This window comes from Protobothrops mucrosquamatus, unplaced genomic scaffold (assembly GCF_001527695.2).
Source record: "Protobothrops mucrosquamatus isolate PMUCROS unplaced genomic scaffold, P.Mucros_1.0 scaffold453, whole genome shotgun sequence".
NCBI lineage: Eukaryota > Metazoa > Chordata > Lepidosauria > Squamata > Viperidae > Protobothrops > Protobothrops mucrosquamatus.
Genome location: NW_015386776.1, coordinates 70296 through 87840, shown reverse-complemented (window position 1 = coordinate 87840; position 17545 = coordinate 70296). Strand labels below are relative to the sequence as shown.

General features: G+C 36.3%; 2 protein-coding genes and 1 non-coding gene across 3 annotated transcripts in view; 2 read left to right on the top strand and 1 right to left on the bottom strand.

The window, feature by feature from the left end:
• The window catches only part of RPS3A (ribosomal protein S3A), a 4393-nt gene extending 1520 nt beyond the window's left edge, over positions 1-2873 (top strand). Inside the window, exons 2-6 of the mRNA XM_015816442.1 lie at positions 545-648; positions 951-1138; positions 1454-1662; positions 2365-2474; positions 2725-2873. Coding sequence (XP_015671928.1) covers positions 545-648; positions 951-1138; positions 1454-1662; positions 2365-2474; positions 2725-2846 — 733 coding nt within the window. The 3' untranslated portion in view covers positions 2847-2873. The remainder of the gene's footprint in view (positions 1-544; positions 649-950; positions 1139-1453; positions 1663-2364; positions 2475-2724) is intronic.
• Positions 2534-2600, top strand: LOC114922596. Its single transcript, XR_003810442.1, has one exon. It is a non-coding gene; the product is annotated as a small nucleolar RNA SNORD73 (small nucleolar RNA).
• A 5690-nt stretch (positions 2874-8563) lies between the features above and the next one.
• SH3D19 (SH3 domain containing 19) overlaps positions 8564-17545 on the bottom strand; it is a 59003-nt gene continuing 50021 nt past the window's right edge. Inside the window, exons 16-21 of the mRNA XM_029284233.1 lie at positions 16349-16407; positions 15534-15721; positions 13543-13592; positions 13087-13273; positions 9628-9725; positions 8564-8975 (exon numbers count right to left, since the gene is read on the bottom strand). Coding sequence (XP_029140066.1) covers positions 8859-8975; positions 9628-9725; positions 13087-13273; positions 13543-13592; positions 15534-15721; positions 16349-16407 — 699 coding nt within the window. The 3' untranslated portion in view covers positions 8564-8858. The remainder of the gene's footprint in view (positions 8976-9627; positions 9726-13086; positions 13274-13542; positions 13593-15533; positions 15722-16348; positions 16408-17545) is intronic.

Below are 17545 nucleotides of genomic sequence, written 5' to 3'. Positions count from 1 at the left end.
TTTGGGATGAAAGCTCCAGTGGTTTTCGGGTGCAAATTTGGGAATAGGTGGTTGAGGCAGAGAAGGATGCTTGAGGATTTGCAGCAAGAATAATGTGGAGGCCTAACGTCCTACGTGTTAGGGTTTAAGTATGATAGTTTATGTGCATTGCTTTTAAATAAAACATTTGCGAGAAATAGTATCCTCAGCTGTGTATCGCCCTATTCGTGATTTGTGCATGTACAATGCTACTTTAGTAAAGCTACCAGACTTTGTTACGCTTAAGACTTGATGTTTGATTCAAACTTTCCTAAAAATAACTGGTAAAAAAGTGGCATTCCAAGCTGCTCTTGGATCAGCTAGAATAGGGGTCCCCAACCTTGGCAACTTTTAAGACCTGTGGATTTCAATTCCCAGAATTCCCCAACCAGCCATGGGAATTCTGGCAGTTGAAGTCCACAAGTCTTAAAGTTGCCAAGGTTGGGGGCCCCTGAGCTAGAAAATGCAAGCCTAAATATGAAAAAAAGGTCCTTCTGATCATTTTCTTTTTTATTTTGAAATTCAGGGTGGACCCCTTCTCAAAGAAGGACTGGTATGATGTCAAGGCTCCAGCAATGTTCAATATTCGAAACATTGGAAAGACATTAGTTACCAGGACTCAGGGAACAAGTAAGTTACCAAAATAAGAAATGCTGGCTTTTAAGTTATGCTATATTTCTGAAACTCTTAAACACTAACCAAATAACATCTTTATTACTGTTTTGAATGTTAGGTTTACGTATTTTACTGTATATTGCTATATTAAATTTATATGCTTCCCTTTTCACTTTATAAAGCGATTCTGGGTGGCTTACAATTATATATAGGTTTAATTATTTTGAATGCAGAGGACCATTTGAAATACATCTTAGAAAGTCATGTGTATCTCAGTGGTGTTTTTTATGAACAAGTTAACTGTTTAATATTTATAGAAATTGCCTCTGATGGACTGAAAGGCCGTGTATTTGAAGTAAGCCTTGCTGACCTACAGAATGATGAAGTTGCCTTCCGTAAATTTAAGCTGATTACAGAGGATGTCCAGGGGAAAAACTGCCTGACAAACTTTCATGGCATGGATCTCACACGGGATAAGATGTGTTCAATGGTTAAGAAATGGCAGGTTAGTATAAGTATTGGTATGTACTTAAGCTGAACAATGAATACTGGAATTTTTTTTGTTGTTGATGGAGGCAAGTAAAATGATTGTTCATCAACTATTTTCATATATCACCAGATCCAGAATTTTTAAAAGTTTCCAAAAATCTTGCTAGTTCTTATCTGTATTCTGGTATATAAATATGTAAATGCTTCCTAAGTGTACTTTGCAATAATTCCTCTGAACATGGTTTTCTTGTATAAATGCTTTAAAAGTAGGCAATCTCATCCAAACATAGTAATTTGATGTGTTAAAATATCTGTAACTCAAATGTTCCAGACTATGATTGAAGCCCACATCGATGTTAAAACTACAGATGGATATCTTCTACGCCTTTTCTGTGTTGGCTTCACCAAGAAAAGAACCAACCAGATTCGCAAGACTTCCTATGCTCAGCACCAACAGGTCCGCCAAATCCGCAAAAAAATGGTGGAAATCATGACACGTGAAGTACAAACAAATGACTTGAAAGAAGTTGTCAATAAACTGTAGGTAGAATTTTTAAATCTTATGTTTAGTAAGACAATCTCAAATGGCATGCTACTTTAGAATTTATAATAACTTATTTTTTTGATTTGCTATTTAATTATATTGTTAATAAAGTTTTAGATTCTGTAACAATTCAAATAACTAAGTGTGCCTTTTAAAGAACTGAAAATTATAATTTATATTTCTAGAGATTATTCATAAGATTAGATTTGGGTGGATTTATAAGGCAATGGTTTAATGAAATAAGTAAATTGACTGGTTTCGATGTCAACATTCTAAGCCATGGCCAAATAAATTATAGTATGGTATAATTAGATGTGCACATATTTTCTTGATATTTTATTCAGCCACACATGGAATGATACCATTCTCATTGCTTTGCTTTATGCTGAGTTAATCCATAATCTAGTTTGTTTGCTTTATATTAATGTGTTGTGTGAACATAGTTTGTTTATTCAAATTGTAGATAAGCATATTGTATAAGCCAAGTCATTGACACTTTAATATTCACATTTATTTCAGATGAATAAATTGAAGTTTCTTTGTGAATGCAGAGGGTTAGGTTCCAGTTTATAAGATTATTTTTCTCTACCTCACATATTTGTTTTAATGTATCCCACAGTCACTAGTAATTCTGCTGATTTTTGTCTAATTACTAGTTTGGAGACTTCAAAATGAATTTTTTTTTCTTATGATTCTAGGATTCCAGACAGCGTTGGTAAAGACATAGAAAAAGCATGTCAATCAATCTATCCCCTTCATGATGTCTATGTTCGTAAAGTCAAAATGCTCAAGAAGCCCAAGTTTGAATGTAAGTATGTGTCATTGAAAATACTGTGTTAACATTGATTGTAATTTACTTGAAATGGGAATGAATGATGACACTTTGTTTCGGTCCCAGATGAAGAAATGATTACTTTATCCCAATGCTGACATTCCCTTAAAATACAAGGATATTTACTAGTTCGTGTAAGATGTATAATGAACAGTGAATATTTTATATATATATATTATATATATATTAATTATATATATTAATTTACATTCTTGATTATTTGTAGTGGGCAAGTTGATGGAACTGCACGGTGAAGGTGGTGGTGCTGGAAAACCATCTGGTGATGAAACTGGTGCCAAAGTAGAACGAGCTGATGGATATGAACCCCCTGTGCAAGAATCTGTCTAAAATCAAATACAGAATAAAAGACTTAATATAAATAGTGTGGTAATGTGCGTTTTTATCGAACAATTACTCGTATTTTACATTCATCCTACAATTTGCTAAACGACTTCAACTACCCCTTGATCCACTGATGAAATAGAATTGGTGAAGATGTACGCTTTATTTCACACAAGTGTTGCAATTTGAGTAGTGATGCTACCTGAATAACGTTCAGTAACTTTGTAAAAAGCATACATTCAATCTACTTCGGATTTTTTTCATGCTTCGTTTTTTTTAAAGATCCCGGTAATAGTGTACCAAAGCTAAGTATTTTTAAAGGTATTCTGCATATAATTTATTATTACTGTTGGTTATTAGTGCATTTGTAACTGATCTGGCTCCTAGTTTTGTGAAAGTATTTTATTAAATTTCTATGCTATCCATTCCACTAATGTAGCAACTCTACAATAAATAAGTTAAAAAGTCTTAAAAAACAATTAGAATAAAAAGATTAAAAGTTAAGAACCAAGATGATGGGCAGCCTGGGGGGCAAAACTCTTTTCTGCCCTGTCAGCCACCCCCAATATCGGGTCTCTTGTCAGAGCTCCAAGCCAAGCAGCAGAGCCAAGTTTTTAGACTCTTCCGGAAATCTAGGAGTATGAGTGTAGATCTCGCCTCTGATGGGAGAATATTCTAGAGAATGGGATACAGTGGGAAAGACTGTTCTGGACCCTGACAGCTGGAATTCTTTAGAATTTTTTTAGAAGTAGGCCCTTTCCACTGGAACGAGTAGGACGGGTTAGTCCTATTGTGCAAGGTGGTTCCTCAGATAACCTTGTCCCATACCATAAAGGGCTTCAAAGATGGCCCAACAGCTTGAATTGGACCTGGAAGCAAACCAGAAATCAGCGCAGCTCATGTTGCTTTTTGTACCAGTTGTAGCTTCCAGATACTCAAGGGTAGCCCTATGTAGTTGAGTAATTGAACTAGGAGATCACCAGGCTATGAGTGACTGCACAAAAGGTATAGCTAATGTATTGAGCTGTAACTACTGGAAAATGTTTCCTCACATTGCAAAATCGATCCTTTATGAGAAGTGTAACTTAATACAGACTAATCGCTAGGTTACACTTTTTAAGTTGGCAAACTTTAGTGCAAGGCCCTCCCTCACCAATTTAAATGAAGATTAACTCTACCGGAACTCCCAATTCTAGTCTTGCCTTAGACATGAGTCCAGCCCAGTGAGGGCCAGTTATACACTCTGAACTCTAGGAAGGTGGCAGTGGCAAAACGCTTCTGGAAATCTTGCCAAGAAAGTTACAGGGATGTGTCCAGGCAGCAGCTAGGAGTCAAAACTGACAGCACACGCAAAAAATGTTCAGTAAAGACATGCATGATTCTTGAATGATGTGAACTAAGTGGAAGACTGAATTCCTGAAAATCCATGGATAATAGTTCTGGATGTATCAAGACCCTTCCAGTCATCTCATTCCTTATCCCAGTGCAGGAGCTCATGGCCTTCATGTAGGATGCCATATGATTTTACATGTTTGAAGCAGTGCAAGAAACATTTAAACTTCATTCCAGTACACTTAAATATTTTCAGCTAAATTCCTTCATTGTTGAGCTTAGCCTAATCAAGTCTATGGTGCTTCTATGGAAAAATCTCATTGAATAAAAAGTGTTTAAAACATGACTAGAATAGGCTGTTGTAAGTATCTCGAGCTTTCTAAGCCAAGAGATGAGTTTGTATAAAATGTTCAGCAGGACCTAAGGAAGTGTCCACTCTTATACAAAAAGAAGTACTAAACTGGTAATATGGAGAGGGGAGATAAAGTATTCTGGAAAGGGGTATTGAGATTTTTTTAATTATTATTGCAGCTTCTATTGTGAGGATCTAAAGGTTTTAAAACATTTTCAAGGCAGAGTTTTAAAAAATCTAGTAGAAATGGTAAACCAATTTCAGTGGGTTTATTTTACATTATATTCAAATAATGCCTTTAGTCTTATTTATACAGATGGAGAAATGGAGAATTTCCATTTCACATTGATAGTTTTTAAAACCACAGCCCTATTTTGCTGCATTTATGTCTTTCCCTTTTTCTGAAAGTTCAAGACCTCATACATAATACTCCCAATTAAGTATTACCCCTCCCAACAACTCTGCTATGTTGGATTTAGAGAGGCAATGAATCCAAAGTTGACCAACATGTAGTCAGGTAGAGAAAGGATCTTGAATATGGGTCTCAACCAGTACACTAGCAATATTGTGCTACCTTGGTGCCACTAATCTGTCAGCTACTGGTTCTGGGCTTTGATTCCCAATCAGTTCGGGCCTTAGAGAATGTGTAAAATTTAAATGCATTAAATCAAACGGAAGAAAACTTCCTTTAATTGTGAAGTTTTTAAAACTGCGTTCATTTATGATAAATTTCATTCCAGTTTGCACAGTTCATTGTTTGCAACAAACACATTTATTGGTTATATACAAATGCCATAAAGCTGAGGAACATTTTAATTAATATTTCCCAAAGCAAAAGTATTTTTGTACAGATCTGTGTAATCTTGAAGAAAATTTATTAAACTGATTTGGAGATTAAATAGCTACTATAATAACCTGGTTCACATTTTATACTGTATATATAATATAGTGTTTGTATCTTCAGCTAACTGCTGTACTTCTATTCATTTGAGAATCTTATAGCATGTGATCTATAATACTTTATGGCCACATTCTAGAAACTACTGCCAGTTTCTTAAATGGGAATGTCATTAGTATTTATCTACATTATTAACACTATTAAAAACCCTTTAGATGGCACTCTTCAAGTGAAGTAGCTGTATTTGGCAATCTGTATACATAGATTGGTAAGATAACAAAGCTTGCTCAGGTGAATGCTTGCTTACTTTAAACAACGATAAATATAAAAGGCATATTTATTAATGTAGAAAAAAGATATTAGTGCATTTTCATTAGTAACATAAAACAAGTATTTCTCAATCACTTGAAAATTACATGTTGAGAATGAATATGGAAAAATACAAAATATAGGAGTAAAAAAAATTATGAAAGTGATTTTTAACAAGCATTGCATTCAATCTGGTAGACATTGGTTTTCAGACAGCACTTGCAATGACCCTCAAAAGCCTAAATACTGCATCTGACATACAACAAAAAATTATTCATCATTCCTTAAAAAAAACAGCAAAATATGAGATGACAACAAAGGTTGCCGTTGTGAATAGTGGGTTGGTTCTGCCTTCACTAACCAATTGCACATTACTGTACTTGATAATAATACTATTTTCATGTACTTCAGCTCTTACATCGCCCTAATGGAAAGCTGAATTTTGATTATTTAACCATTTTTATATCATGTAACTATTTTATTCTTAAAGAATTACCACAACTAGGGAACAAGATAACATTCAAAGTCAATTACCTGAACAATGTGTATTTTCCTCGTTTTTAAATAGAAATTTTGATTAATATTAGTGACTGTCCAACGACATCAATAGCCTTTATAAGTGCCAAAGTACGCCATTGTGTACAAAAAGCATGTATAAAAGAAGCTTTAAAAAATTAAAATAGTAAACTACCGTTTTATGAATGAGCAACACATTCATTGAATCAAAAGCAAAATGCAAGTTTTTTCATTGCTTTTGACCTCTAAAATACAGAAAATTTGATTTGCACAATATGCTAAACTTCAAACCAAAGTGTATTTTGGTTTAAAGTCTGCCCTAATTAACAGTATGGGTGGATTGTGATCAAAGCACTCCTTGCAAACCAGAAATAACTGCAGTAAGCCTGCTTATCACAATGAGAAGCTGGCTTCTGAATACAGGCAGCTATGTATTTTATGGCTTAGCAGCTAGCTATTAGTTCTGGAAAAGAAGAGTGTAAGAGGTCTGCAAAGGGAAGCTGTTCCAGCATGCTCCCCCCCCCATCCTACTACTATCAAAAAGATAAGAGTTTGGAGAGAAAAACAGGAATTCTCCTTTTTCATCCTTTGGGATTAGGTTTGTTCACCATGATAGTTTTACTATAACTTTCATTATTTATTCTTGTTAATCATCTCTTACACACAAAAGTAAGGTTTCAACCAAGTATAGGCAAAGCTGTGATTATGTGCTTGAGTACTGTTTCACCCCCTCCATCAAGGCCACAAAGTGAAAAGTCAAAATGTAATAGTGGTATTAGAAAAAGAAAGAATGGATTTGGAGCACTTTTTACTCAAGTCTTGAGAGATAGGAGGAACTATGTTTTAGGTTTATCTTTTGCCACTATCAGATTTATAAACATTTAATATTAATTTATGGCAAAACTGACACGATATCAGCATTTTTAAAGAATGCAGTCTTAAGAATATGGGGCAAAAATGGGACTTCTAAGTTTAATGTCAAGATGCACTTTTTACGTTAAATTACATTTACAAAGTTGGAGATGGAGATAACAAGACAATACAGGCTGTAGTATAAGTTTATAATAATATCTATTCTTATAAGATAGTCATGGCAGCAAGACCCATGAAACATATTCTTCCATCACATCATTGATAGTTTTCTGAACATACTTAATTTCTGACAATAGATTTGATAAAAATAAGGCAATAGGGAGCATCACAGAATTTAAAAGATCCAAAATGATATCAGATTAAAAAAAAGGATCCAAGAAGAAAGATGAATCTTTGAAAAGTTACTCTAGATATAAATTAAGATTTATGACACAACACAACCCATTGGCTGTAGAAAGAAAGAAATCTCTAAAAGTCTAATTTTATTTGCTGAGAATAAGAAAAGTTACCAGCCTTTCTTATCATAAAATATATACAGTTATTATACATTATGATTGCGCAAAGTGTTAAAGCATGTGCATGTGTAGTATGAGGCTTGCAAAAACTGTGGGTACTTTTAATCAGAGCAGGCATTTTGCACCTGCTGAACATTACAATCATCCTCTTCAATTGCTTTGCCCAGCTCTCTTGTATATATCTTGCACTTACCCATTAAAAAAGGACAGGCGGCAAATATTGGGACTCAGCACTGTTTGAAAGATCCTGGAGAGCCATTAGTAGCTAGGATAGAAAACTGGATCAAACAGACTAATGGTCTTCCCTAGTCTAAGGCACGTAAATCCATAGCATCCAGTTGTTTCAGGATACTTGAATCCAGACTAAAAGTAATTGATGCATTCTTAAACAACTTAACTTACTTGGTTTAAGTAAAGAAAAACCCCCGAACGTTTTACTGTGATAATCTTGTTTATGTATCAGGATTTAATGTTTTCACATGGTAAAACATTTCAGTTTCTGAAAACTTGACTCACAAACTATAGTGTGGGATATGTATCGTAAAAAAAAACCCTACTTGAGCAGTGTAATAATTAATTGGACTTCACATAAAGAATAAAAAGTAAAGGTAAAGGTTTCCCCTGTCCAATTGTGTCTGACTGTAGGGGGCGGTACCCATCTCCATTTCTTAGCCAAGGGAGCCAGCGTTGTCCGAAGACATTTCCATGGTCATGTGGCCAGCATGACTGCTTGCTGAGGCACACAGAATGCTGTTACCTTCCCACTGAAGTGGTCCCTATTTATCTACTTGCCTTTGCATGATTTCTAACTGCTAGGTGGGCAGGATCTGGGGCAGGTAACAGGAGCTCACCCCATGTCATGGCACTGGGGTCTCAAACCCGGGCTGTCAGGTTTCCAGCTGACAAGCTCAGCGTCTTTAACTGATGAGCCATTGTGCCCCCACAGGAAGAATGTAAAATGATTGAAATGCACCAAGTTTAAATAATAAGGCTTTGTATTCCTTTTGTTTTTAAAAAAATTCTGCTCAGGGTCTGCTCAATATAAACTAAAAACAAAATATTGTACAGTCTAGTAAACATTTTACAAAAATAGTGCAAAAATGCATTTGATAGTCTAGATAAAATGATCACAGGTAGCACTCTTTTTCTGCCATCAAGAATACAACGTGCTTCTCTTCCAGCATATTCACTTGTAAAACAATGCTCCAGAATTGGATTTCACCTCAGGAAAGATGTAGAATTTGGACAAAATTCTTTGGAAATATTCCAAATTTGCCTTGTAATTCTCCACTCATCCATTCTTCATCTACAGATTCAAGACTTGTTATGATATCACCAACCTGTTGAAACAGAAATTGAAACCAACATTATTTGTTTTTCATAATATCCTTCACATATACTTAATACTCTTAAAAACAGTAGACTCTTTCTTCTCCCAAGTGATACTTATAAATTATTAAGTAAACAGTGTTTTATACTAGATGAACAAAATGCCTCAAGTGAAAAAAATTCACAGTAGGCCTCATATTCTTTAGAAAAAGTTGGGACAGCTAGAAGCTTTGCAGTTAGATAATCCCTATATGAGAAAGACAATTTCTTAGAGGAAAAAAATAAGTGGTTAAGTTTCATTTAAGTATTTTTTTTATGGATTGCAGTAACAGTTATAGTAGAATACCAGCCCACTTTTCAGTTGCATTCAGTTCATTACAGAAACAGAGTAAACTGTGTTCTGGCTGGTTCATACATCACACTAAATCAAGTTAACCTTAAACTGAACAGTAGGTTTTTCTGTAGGTTGTTTAACTCTTCTCTTTCAAACAGATTTTTTTGCAGAATAAAAAAAAAGATGCTTACCACCAACCCAAAAGAAACACCATTTTGCAACAATTTCCCTAATTTTTATGTTGCAGGAGAAATGCAGGGCAGTATTTTTCACAACGATAAAATCTAATGTCTATATCACTGCAGAATTGTATGTTTAAATATGCTTACTTTGAAAGAAAGTTCATCTGTGTTCTCTGCATGAAAATCATACAGGGCCTTAGCTTTTGCTTTCTTCCCTTCCTGAGGTTGTGATGATTGCATTCCACCTGGAAGATATGATGATCCAATTAAATTTCTATCTTTGGGATAATATAAGATATTATTTTTTTTGCAAATATCTTAATCTGGTTTGAGGTTAACTGACTGAAGGGAATGAACAACACAATTCTTTGTCATGACACACACACTGCAAGTTTAACTTATGCCTTTTTCCTTTGAAAAAATATCTACTTGCATTTTTGAAAAACAAAACAAAATGTTTTTGTAATTATCAAATATGAATAAAAATATACTTTTTTAAAATTTTCCAAGGGAAATAAAACCATTATTCTTATATTGGACAAAAGCAAGCACTAATTACTTTTTCATGTCATAAATCTTCATTTCTTACCTTGGTAATTAACAAAGAAAGTTGCCTTGGAATAATATCAAGTCACTGGGAGGATTCTAATTGACCTCTTAAATTATTCCAGATTTTACCACCAGGGTATGCTCATGATCAGGTTACAAGGTACACTAGCCACACTACCAGAATACAGTAAATGAGCTATTATATTCTACGTAATTTATGAGGGCAGACTGTGGATATCATCATGCTTTTCTATATGAAATGGCAGAGACAGCATTTATGATGATGATGATGATCTTTTGCAAGTATGTGAGATAGTTACAGTATATGCTACTTGTATCACAGAGAATTTACTTATTTGATTTTTATCCCGCCTTTATTACTTTGTAAGTAACTCAAAGCAGTGATCATATCTAATACTCCTTCCTCCTCTTATTTTCCCCACAACAACAACCTATACCAGGGGTAGGCAACCTTGGCTCTTTTATGACTTGTGGACTTCAACTGCCACCATTCCTGAGCCGGAGTTGAAGTCCATGAGTCATAAAAGAGCCAAGGTTGCCTACCCCTGACCTATACAGTAGATTGGGCTGAGAGAGAGTGACTGGCCAAAAGTCACCCAGCCAGCCGCATGCCTAGAGTAGGACTAAATTCACCGTCTCCTGGTTTCTAGGCCAGCACCTTGATCACCACACCAAACTGAATGCCAGAACTTTTAGAATCCAAGTAAGCTTATAAATACTAACATTGTGTTTGCATATTACAAACGTATAGTATAGCAGTCTAACTTTGTAATTCTACCTCAGCAAATAATTTGTTGTTCTGCATACTGTTTTTGAGATACCAAGTCCAACACGGCAAGAATGCAGATTTCTTCAGAAATTTTACATATCTTTTCTGAGAAGAATGAAAAAGAAACTCCTAGCCAAACCCCACAATTAATTAAAGCTGTCAGTTTAAACACTACACAAAATAAGCTTACTTTCAGTCTGTTTGAAAGATATTTGCTTCAAACTGTAAGGCACTGCAAAATTTCTTTTGCTTAATAGTCATTTAAAATAATAAGAAAAAAAGAACAAATGAAAAGAGAAACAAATAAAAGTCTTCATGACTTAAGAGTTTAGCAGAACAACAGTAAGTCTCAGAGCTCTCAATACTGCATCCCATTTTCTTCAGACACCTTGGACATTCCTCAATTGAAAATTTCAAGGGTATCTGTAAATACTGTAAAAATGATAGTTTGTATGATCTTTTTTTCGGCCAAAACATTTTGTTCAAAAGCATATCTACTAATCTAGGGATTTCTAAGAGTTTTTTGCTGTATAGTGATTCATATGCATGAGAATATTTTTTTTATCATCAATAGTATACTACTAAATACTTCCACAGAATATTGGGAGACTTATTTTTGTTTCCATCATCAAAATGAGCACAGGCTTAAATATTAAAATAGGAATGTTTTAAAAATTGTATTTGCATAGATCATATCACCATGTACCTTCCCTGTCCATGGGGAAGTTCCCATGTACAGGGGAGCACATCCCTGTACACAATCACATGCAGAGCACTTGACAACCAGCTTGCATTTCTGGCTGTTTGCAGCACTTTGCATTCATGATTGCAATTTGTGTTTTTTTTCAGCAACCGCCATTTATTTCATTTCTGGCCAAACACATATTTTAGCGAACAATGAGTTCACTTTACAACCCGATGTTTCCTTTACAATTGCAGTGGTTGCTTTACAACCACAGTGGTTGCTTTATAACCACAGTATTCATTTTATGACCATGTTTCCCCCAAAATAAGTCTTATTTTCTTTTGGGCTCCAAAATAAGCACTAGGGATTATTTTCAGGGGATGTCTTACCCACTTACCTTAGGACCTCCTGTGCACTGACACCTGTCGTGCTGCTGTCTGGTGTATTGTGCCAATGCCACCACTCACGGTAGGAGGACACGCGGGGCAGGGCGCTGGTACCATCGCTCATGGTAGGATGCTACAAAGAGCATCGCACCGGTGCTGCCACTGGTGGCCTCCTGCCGCAAGCAGTGGCACCAGTGTGACGAGCCACGCGGCATCCTGCTGCACCAGTGCAATGCGCCACATGGCATCCAGTCGCAAGTGGCTGCAGAATTCAAGAGCAGAGTGACAGGTGTCGGTGCATAGGAGGCCTGGCTGCAGTGGTCCTAAAGTAAGCAGATGCAGGGAACATAGGGCAGCTCTACGCCCCCACCCCCAGCCTAGCGCGTGCCTTGCCCCCAAACTAGGGCTTATTTTGGGAGCAGGTCTTACCATGTCTCCCCAAAAGTAAGACTTACTCCGAAAATAAGCCCTAGCTTGATTTTGTTGGGTGGACTTAATATAAGCCCTACCCCAAAAATAAGCCCTAGTTTGGGGGCAAGGCGCAAGCCTAAAAATCAAGCTAGGGCGGGGGTCGGGGAGGTGGAGCTGTCCCACGTGGCCACACCCTGCTTCCATTGCAGCCAGGCCTCCCATGAATTGACACCTGAGTTGCCTCGCCGGCCCACTTCTTCTGTGGTGCCCGCCAGCCAGCATTTTGCCATGAGGTCTTTCCGGAAGGCTTCTGATGGCAAAATGCAGGCTGGGCGGGGGGTGCAGCATGCGTCAATATGGAGCTCCATTCTCAGCTGCAGAGGCATTTCCTTCAGCTGCAGAAGAAGTGGGCCGGCTGGGTAGGGCAGTCAGGGTCACCGCCACAAGATGACACCATGGAAATGACACCCCTTGAAAATAAGACCTATTGCCTCTTTTGGAGGCAAGACTGGGTCTTATTTTCAGGGAAATATGGTATATTAGGCATACACGTAAAAATCAAACTAGGACTTATTTTCGGGATAGGTCTTATTTCCGGAGAAACACAATATCATATTCCCTTAATAACAGTTGCTAAAAAGGTTGTAAAATTGAGCAACTTTATGATCATCATGACGCACAACAGAAATTGTGGTTCAATGACAGTTGGAAATCAAGGACCACCTGTATCTTTATAGCCTGTACAACAGGATGAAAACAGTTCCATTTTTCTTTCAGCACTATACCTGAACAAACATGAACAAACACAGCTGGGAAAATGCCTTCCTTTCCATTTAGCCTTCCTCTATACCATTCTGAATCCAGTTGTTCTAATATTAAGATACAATCTCCTTTTTTAAATGATAAATCTTCCTGTGTTTCTGCTGTAAAATCATGAAGAGCATCACACCACTGTCCAGCTTGTCCTTCCAGCTTTGAAAACAAAGAAATAATATGCATGTAAGCTTTAAACTTTCTAGTGTTACTGAGAAAACAACACTGTCTATCCAATGAACTCTATACACATCATTTAATAAACTTAAACAAATTACTTTAATGCAATAAATTAACATATTAGGAAAAGTAATTTTTAACTCTGCAATGAACAAAATTGGTGAATCTTTTTGTTTCTTCTAATGTATATATTAGAATAACTGATTGTGTCTGGTTGATTACATGCTATAAAATGATAAATACATTACCTGTGTCATTGATCCTGAATGTTTACTCCTCAGTGGGAAGCTGCCATCATCTATAATAAAAGGTTAACAAATCAACATTATCAAATAATTTTTAATACTATTCAGAGTTTAAATATAGTCTCTACCAGTAATATTCATAATATAATACATACAGAGAAAAACAACTTCAAGAAACAATTGTTGAAAGTCTGAAACAGAATGGTTGGATTCATTTATCACATTAATAATGTTGTTTGTTGTTTGTTTTACACTCTGCATATTGGGCAAACCTAGTCATTGTGGTTAATAAACTGTAGTTAACCGATTTATAAATTGCATAGCCGATTTTACCATTAAATCAGCTTAGTGTGTCTTGTGAACCCAGCCAGATGAGGTTTATTTAACAAAACAGAGTTACCTCTCAATTTGGTGAGATTTGTGAACTTTTCACTATAAATGTTCTATTGCATCCCACCCTATCATTGCTTTTAAAGGGGAAAAAACCTGTAAAAAACTGACTGTAGGCCTGAGAGATGCATTCCAGCAAAAGTTATCTTAGTGCTGATACATTTTAAGGGTGACTTTTCTCAAATTGAATGTTTCTAAACAAGCATGTGATTTCTGACATTGTTTGGCTCAAGTATTTTGGAGACTGTATACAATTTTAGGATTGAATGATAAGACAGAATGCAGTGAATGGTTCCTTAATACAATCTAACACTAGTATATCACACACATGTATACAGACAGTCCTCAACGTATGACTACAATTGAGCCCAAACATTCGGTTGTTAAGTAAGTTTTGTCCCATTTTACCTTTCTTGTCAGCATTAAGTGAATCACTGCAGCAGTTAAATTAGTTACATGGTTATTGAGTGAATCTAGCTTCCCCGTTGATTTTACTTGTCAGAAGGTCGCAAAAGATGATCACATGATCCCAGGACATTGCAACTGTCATAAATATGACAGAGGCTGAATTTTGATCATGTGACCATGGGGATGCTGCAATGATCGTAGGTATGAAAAATGGTCAAAAGTCTCTTTTTTATTGCCGTTGTAACTTTGAACAGTAACTAAATGAACTGTTGTGAGGACTACCTGTACAATGGCTATTATAAAATTTTGTAGAAGTGTTATGATTCAGCTCATACTGTATTCTTTCATTGTATACCTGTAGCATACATACCGTGTTTCCCTGAAAGTAAGGCCTACTCCAAAAATAAGCCCTAGCTTGATTTTTGGGTGTAGGCCTAATATAAGCCCTACTCCCAAAATAAGCCCTAGTTTTGGGGCAAGGCACCCACTTAAAAATCAAGCTAGGGCGGGGTGGGGGGTGGATCTGCCCCATGCACCCCGCACTCACTTACCTTGCAGCCAGGCCTCTCCTCGCCAGCTCATTTCTTCTGTGGCGTCTTCTGCAGCCAGGCCGGCATTTCTCAGTCACAGGGCTTTCCGGAAGGCCTCTGCAGCCGAGAACCAAGCTATGGATTCAATCCATAGGTCGGTTCTGCAAGACCTCTGCAGCTGAGGTACTCAGCTGCATAGGCCTTCTGGAAAGGCCTGACTGCAAAATGCAGGCTGGAATGCAGCTGCAGAATGAAGCTGCTCCTTCGGCTCCAAAAGAAATGGGCCAGCTGGGCGGGGCTGTCAGTGCCGGAGGTAAGACATCCCCTGAAAATAAGACCCGGTGCCTCTTTTGGAGGCAAAAAAAAATTAAAAAAAAAAAACCAGTCTTATTTTCGGGGAAACACGGGAATGTTTAAAATTGTGATTTTATGTTAACACAAGCACAGCATGACCAATAATAGAACAACATGCAAAAATATTGATTTATATAATATATAAAATATCAATGAAGGAGGTTAACATTTCTAATTTTGGTATGTGTTTTTCTATACCCAAATATATAATTGTCTTTATTACATAAGACATTTTGTCACATTAATTATCCACTGTGAGATGCTGTTTTTTTGTTCACCAGTTTGTTAGTTGTTTGTTTTGTTTGTGTTTACCTGATTCAGGCAGATCTTCAATAACTTCCACAAAATTTAAGGGAAAAATTCCAGCAGTACCTCTCAGCTCTCCTTTGGCCCACTCTTCATTAATATACCTTTTTAAAATAATAGTTTCACCTTCTGAAAAACTTAATTCATCTTTCTGGTCTCCAATGTATTCAAATCTAGCTTTACATCTTGGGCCACTAAAATAACAAAGAAAGAAAAAATAGTAAAAGGAAAAATATTCTTTCATTCATTTGTTTCACTTATTATTCGGAGTCAACTGCATTAAATATATATTCATTATTAATATAAAAAAATAAAAATCATCTTACATCATTTAGGCTCATGATTTTATATTTGTTTATTAGACCTTTATCACATATTTCTTATTTGAATGATTTCTCTATTAGAACTTCAAAGAAATATACACAACACAATCTCTTTTTTTGCCATCACATATATATTTCTATCATATACTGTATTTGTATTTGTAGTAGAAATAGTAAAAAAAATTCATATATACAGACACATACACATACACATACACACACAGACACACACAGAAACACACACACACAATTAGGCAAGCCACCCAAACCCTAAATATTTAAACACCAATTTAAAATCCTTAAACAATCCTGTGACTTTGTTTTGTAATGTTCTACAGTATGCTATTTTATAATTCCCTTTCCAAGAATTATTCTGTGTTTGAAGTCTCCAAGACAGGATTTTACTTGCTGTGAGTGGTAGCCAGAATACCTTTGTATGAATGGAAAATAAATCTGCGTGTTCAAGACTGAAAAGTCAACACTTCTATGAAAACTTACACAATATTGGATGGTGAAAGCTGCTCCTTTTTCCAGCTGTTTTCTCCTGGAGTATCAATCTAGGAAGGAGACCATAAGAACATTTAACTATTTTATCTATGTACCTTAATTAATTTCTTAAAAAAAATTATTAGGGCTCTATTCCTCCTTCAAAGGTCAGAAAAAGGTTTGAAATGCAGGAAGGTGCACAGCAAGACGTTGCAGTTGTTTAAATCAAATACATCTTTATCCTGGATTGTACTGCAGTTTCAGAAGATAGCGCTGCAAGCCATTAAGGTGGCCCAACCCCACAAATGCAGTGACCGTGAGAGCACGGTTGACTTGCTTGCAGTCGAGGATTGCATAGATCCATACCTCTGAGTTCCTAAAAACCCAGTCGCCAGTTTGGTTTAGTGATTGAGGCAGCAAGCTGGAAATCAGAACACTGTCAGTTCGAGTCCCACCTTAGGCATGAAAACAGGTTGGGTACCTTTGGGCCAGTCATTCTCTCTCAGCCCAACCCACCTCACAGGATTGTTGTGGGGAAAATAGGAGGAGGAGGGAGGAGGAGGTATGTTTGCTGCCTTGAGTTACAGGTAGTCCTCAATTTACAACATTTCATTTAGTGACCATTCGAAGTTACAACAGCAATGGAAAAAGTGACTTATGACCAGTTTTCACACTTAAGACCATTGCAGCACTCCCATGGTCATGTGATCAAAATTCAGTCGCTTGGCAAGTGGTTCATATTTATGACTGTTGCAGTGTCCTGGAGTCATGTGATCTTCTTTTGCAACCTTCTGAGAAGCAAAGTCAATGGGGAAGTGAGATTCACTTAACAACCCTGTTACTAACAACTGCAGCAATTCACTTAGCAACTGTGGCAAGAAAAGTCGTAAAATAGGGAAAAACCCACTTAGCAAATGTCTCACTTAACAACAGAAATTTTGGGCTCAATTGTGGTCATAAGTTTAAGTTGAGGACTAGCTGTATTTATAAAAATAATAAAGGCAGAATTAAAAAAAAAAGGAATTGTTAGAAAGCTGATGTAGGAATATTCCTGTGCTTTCTGTTGGCCTTTGAATCTGAACAGGAAGCCTAATTTTTATCAAACTTGCTTGGTCAAACTGCAGTTCTAACTGTATCTCGTCATACGGAAATGCTAAGCATTTACAAAAATTTAGTAAGAGGTTTTGTTTTGTTGTCATTCTTCTTCAG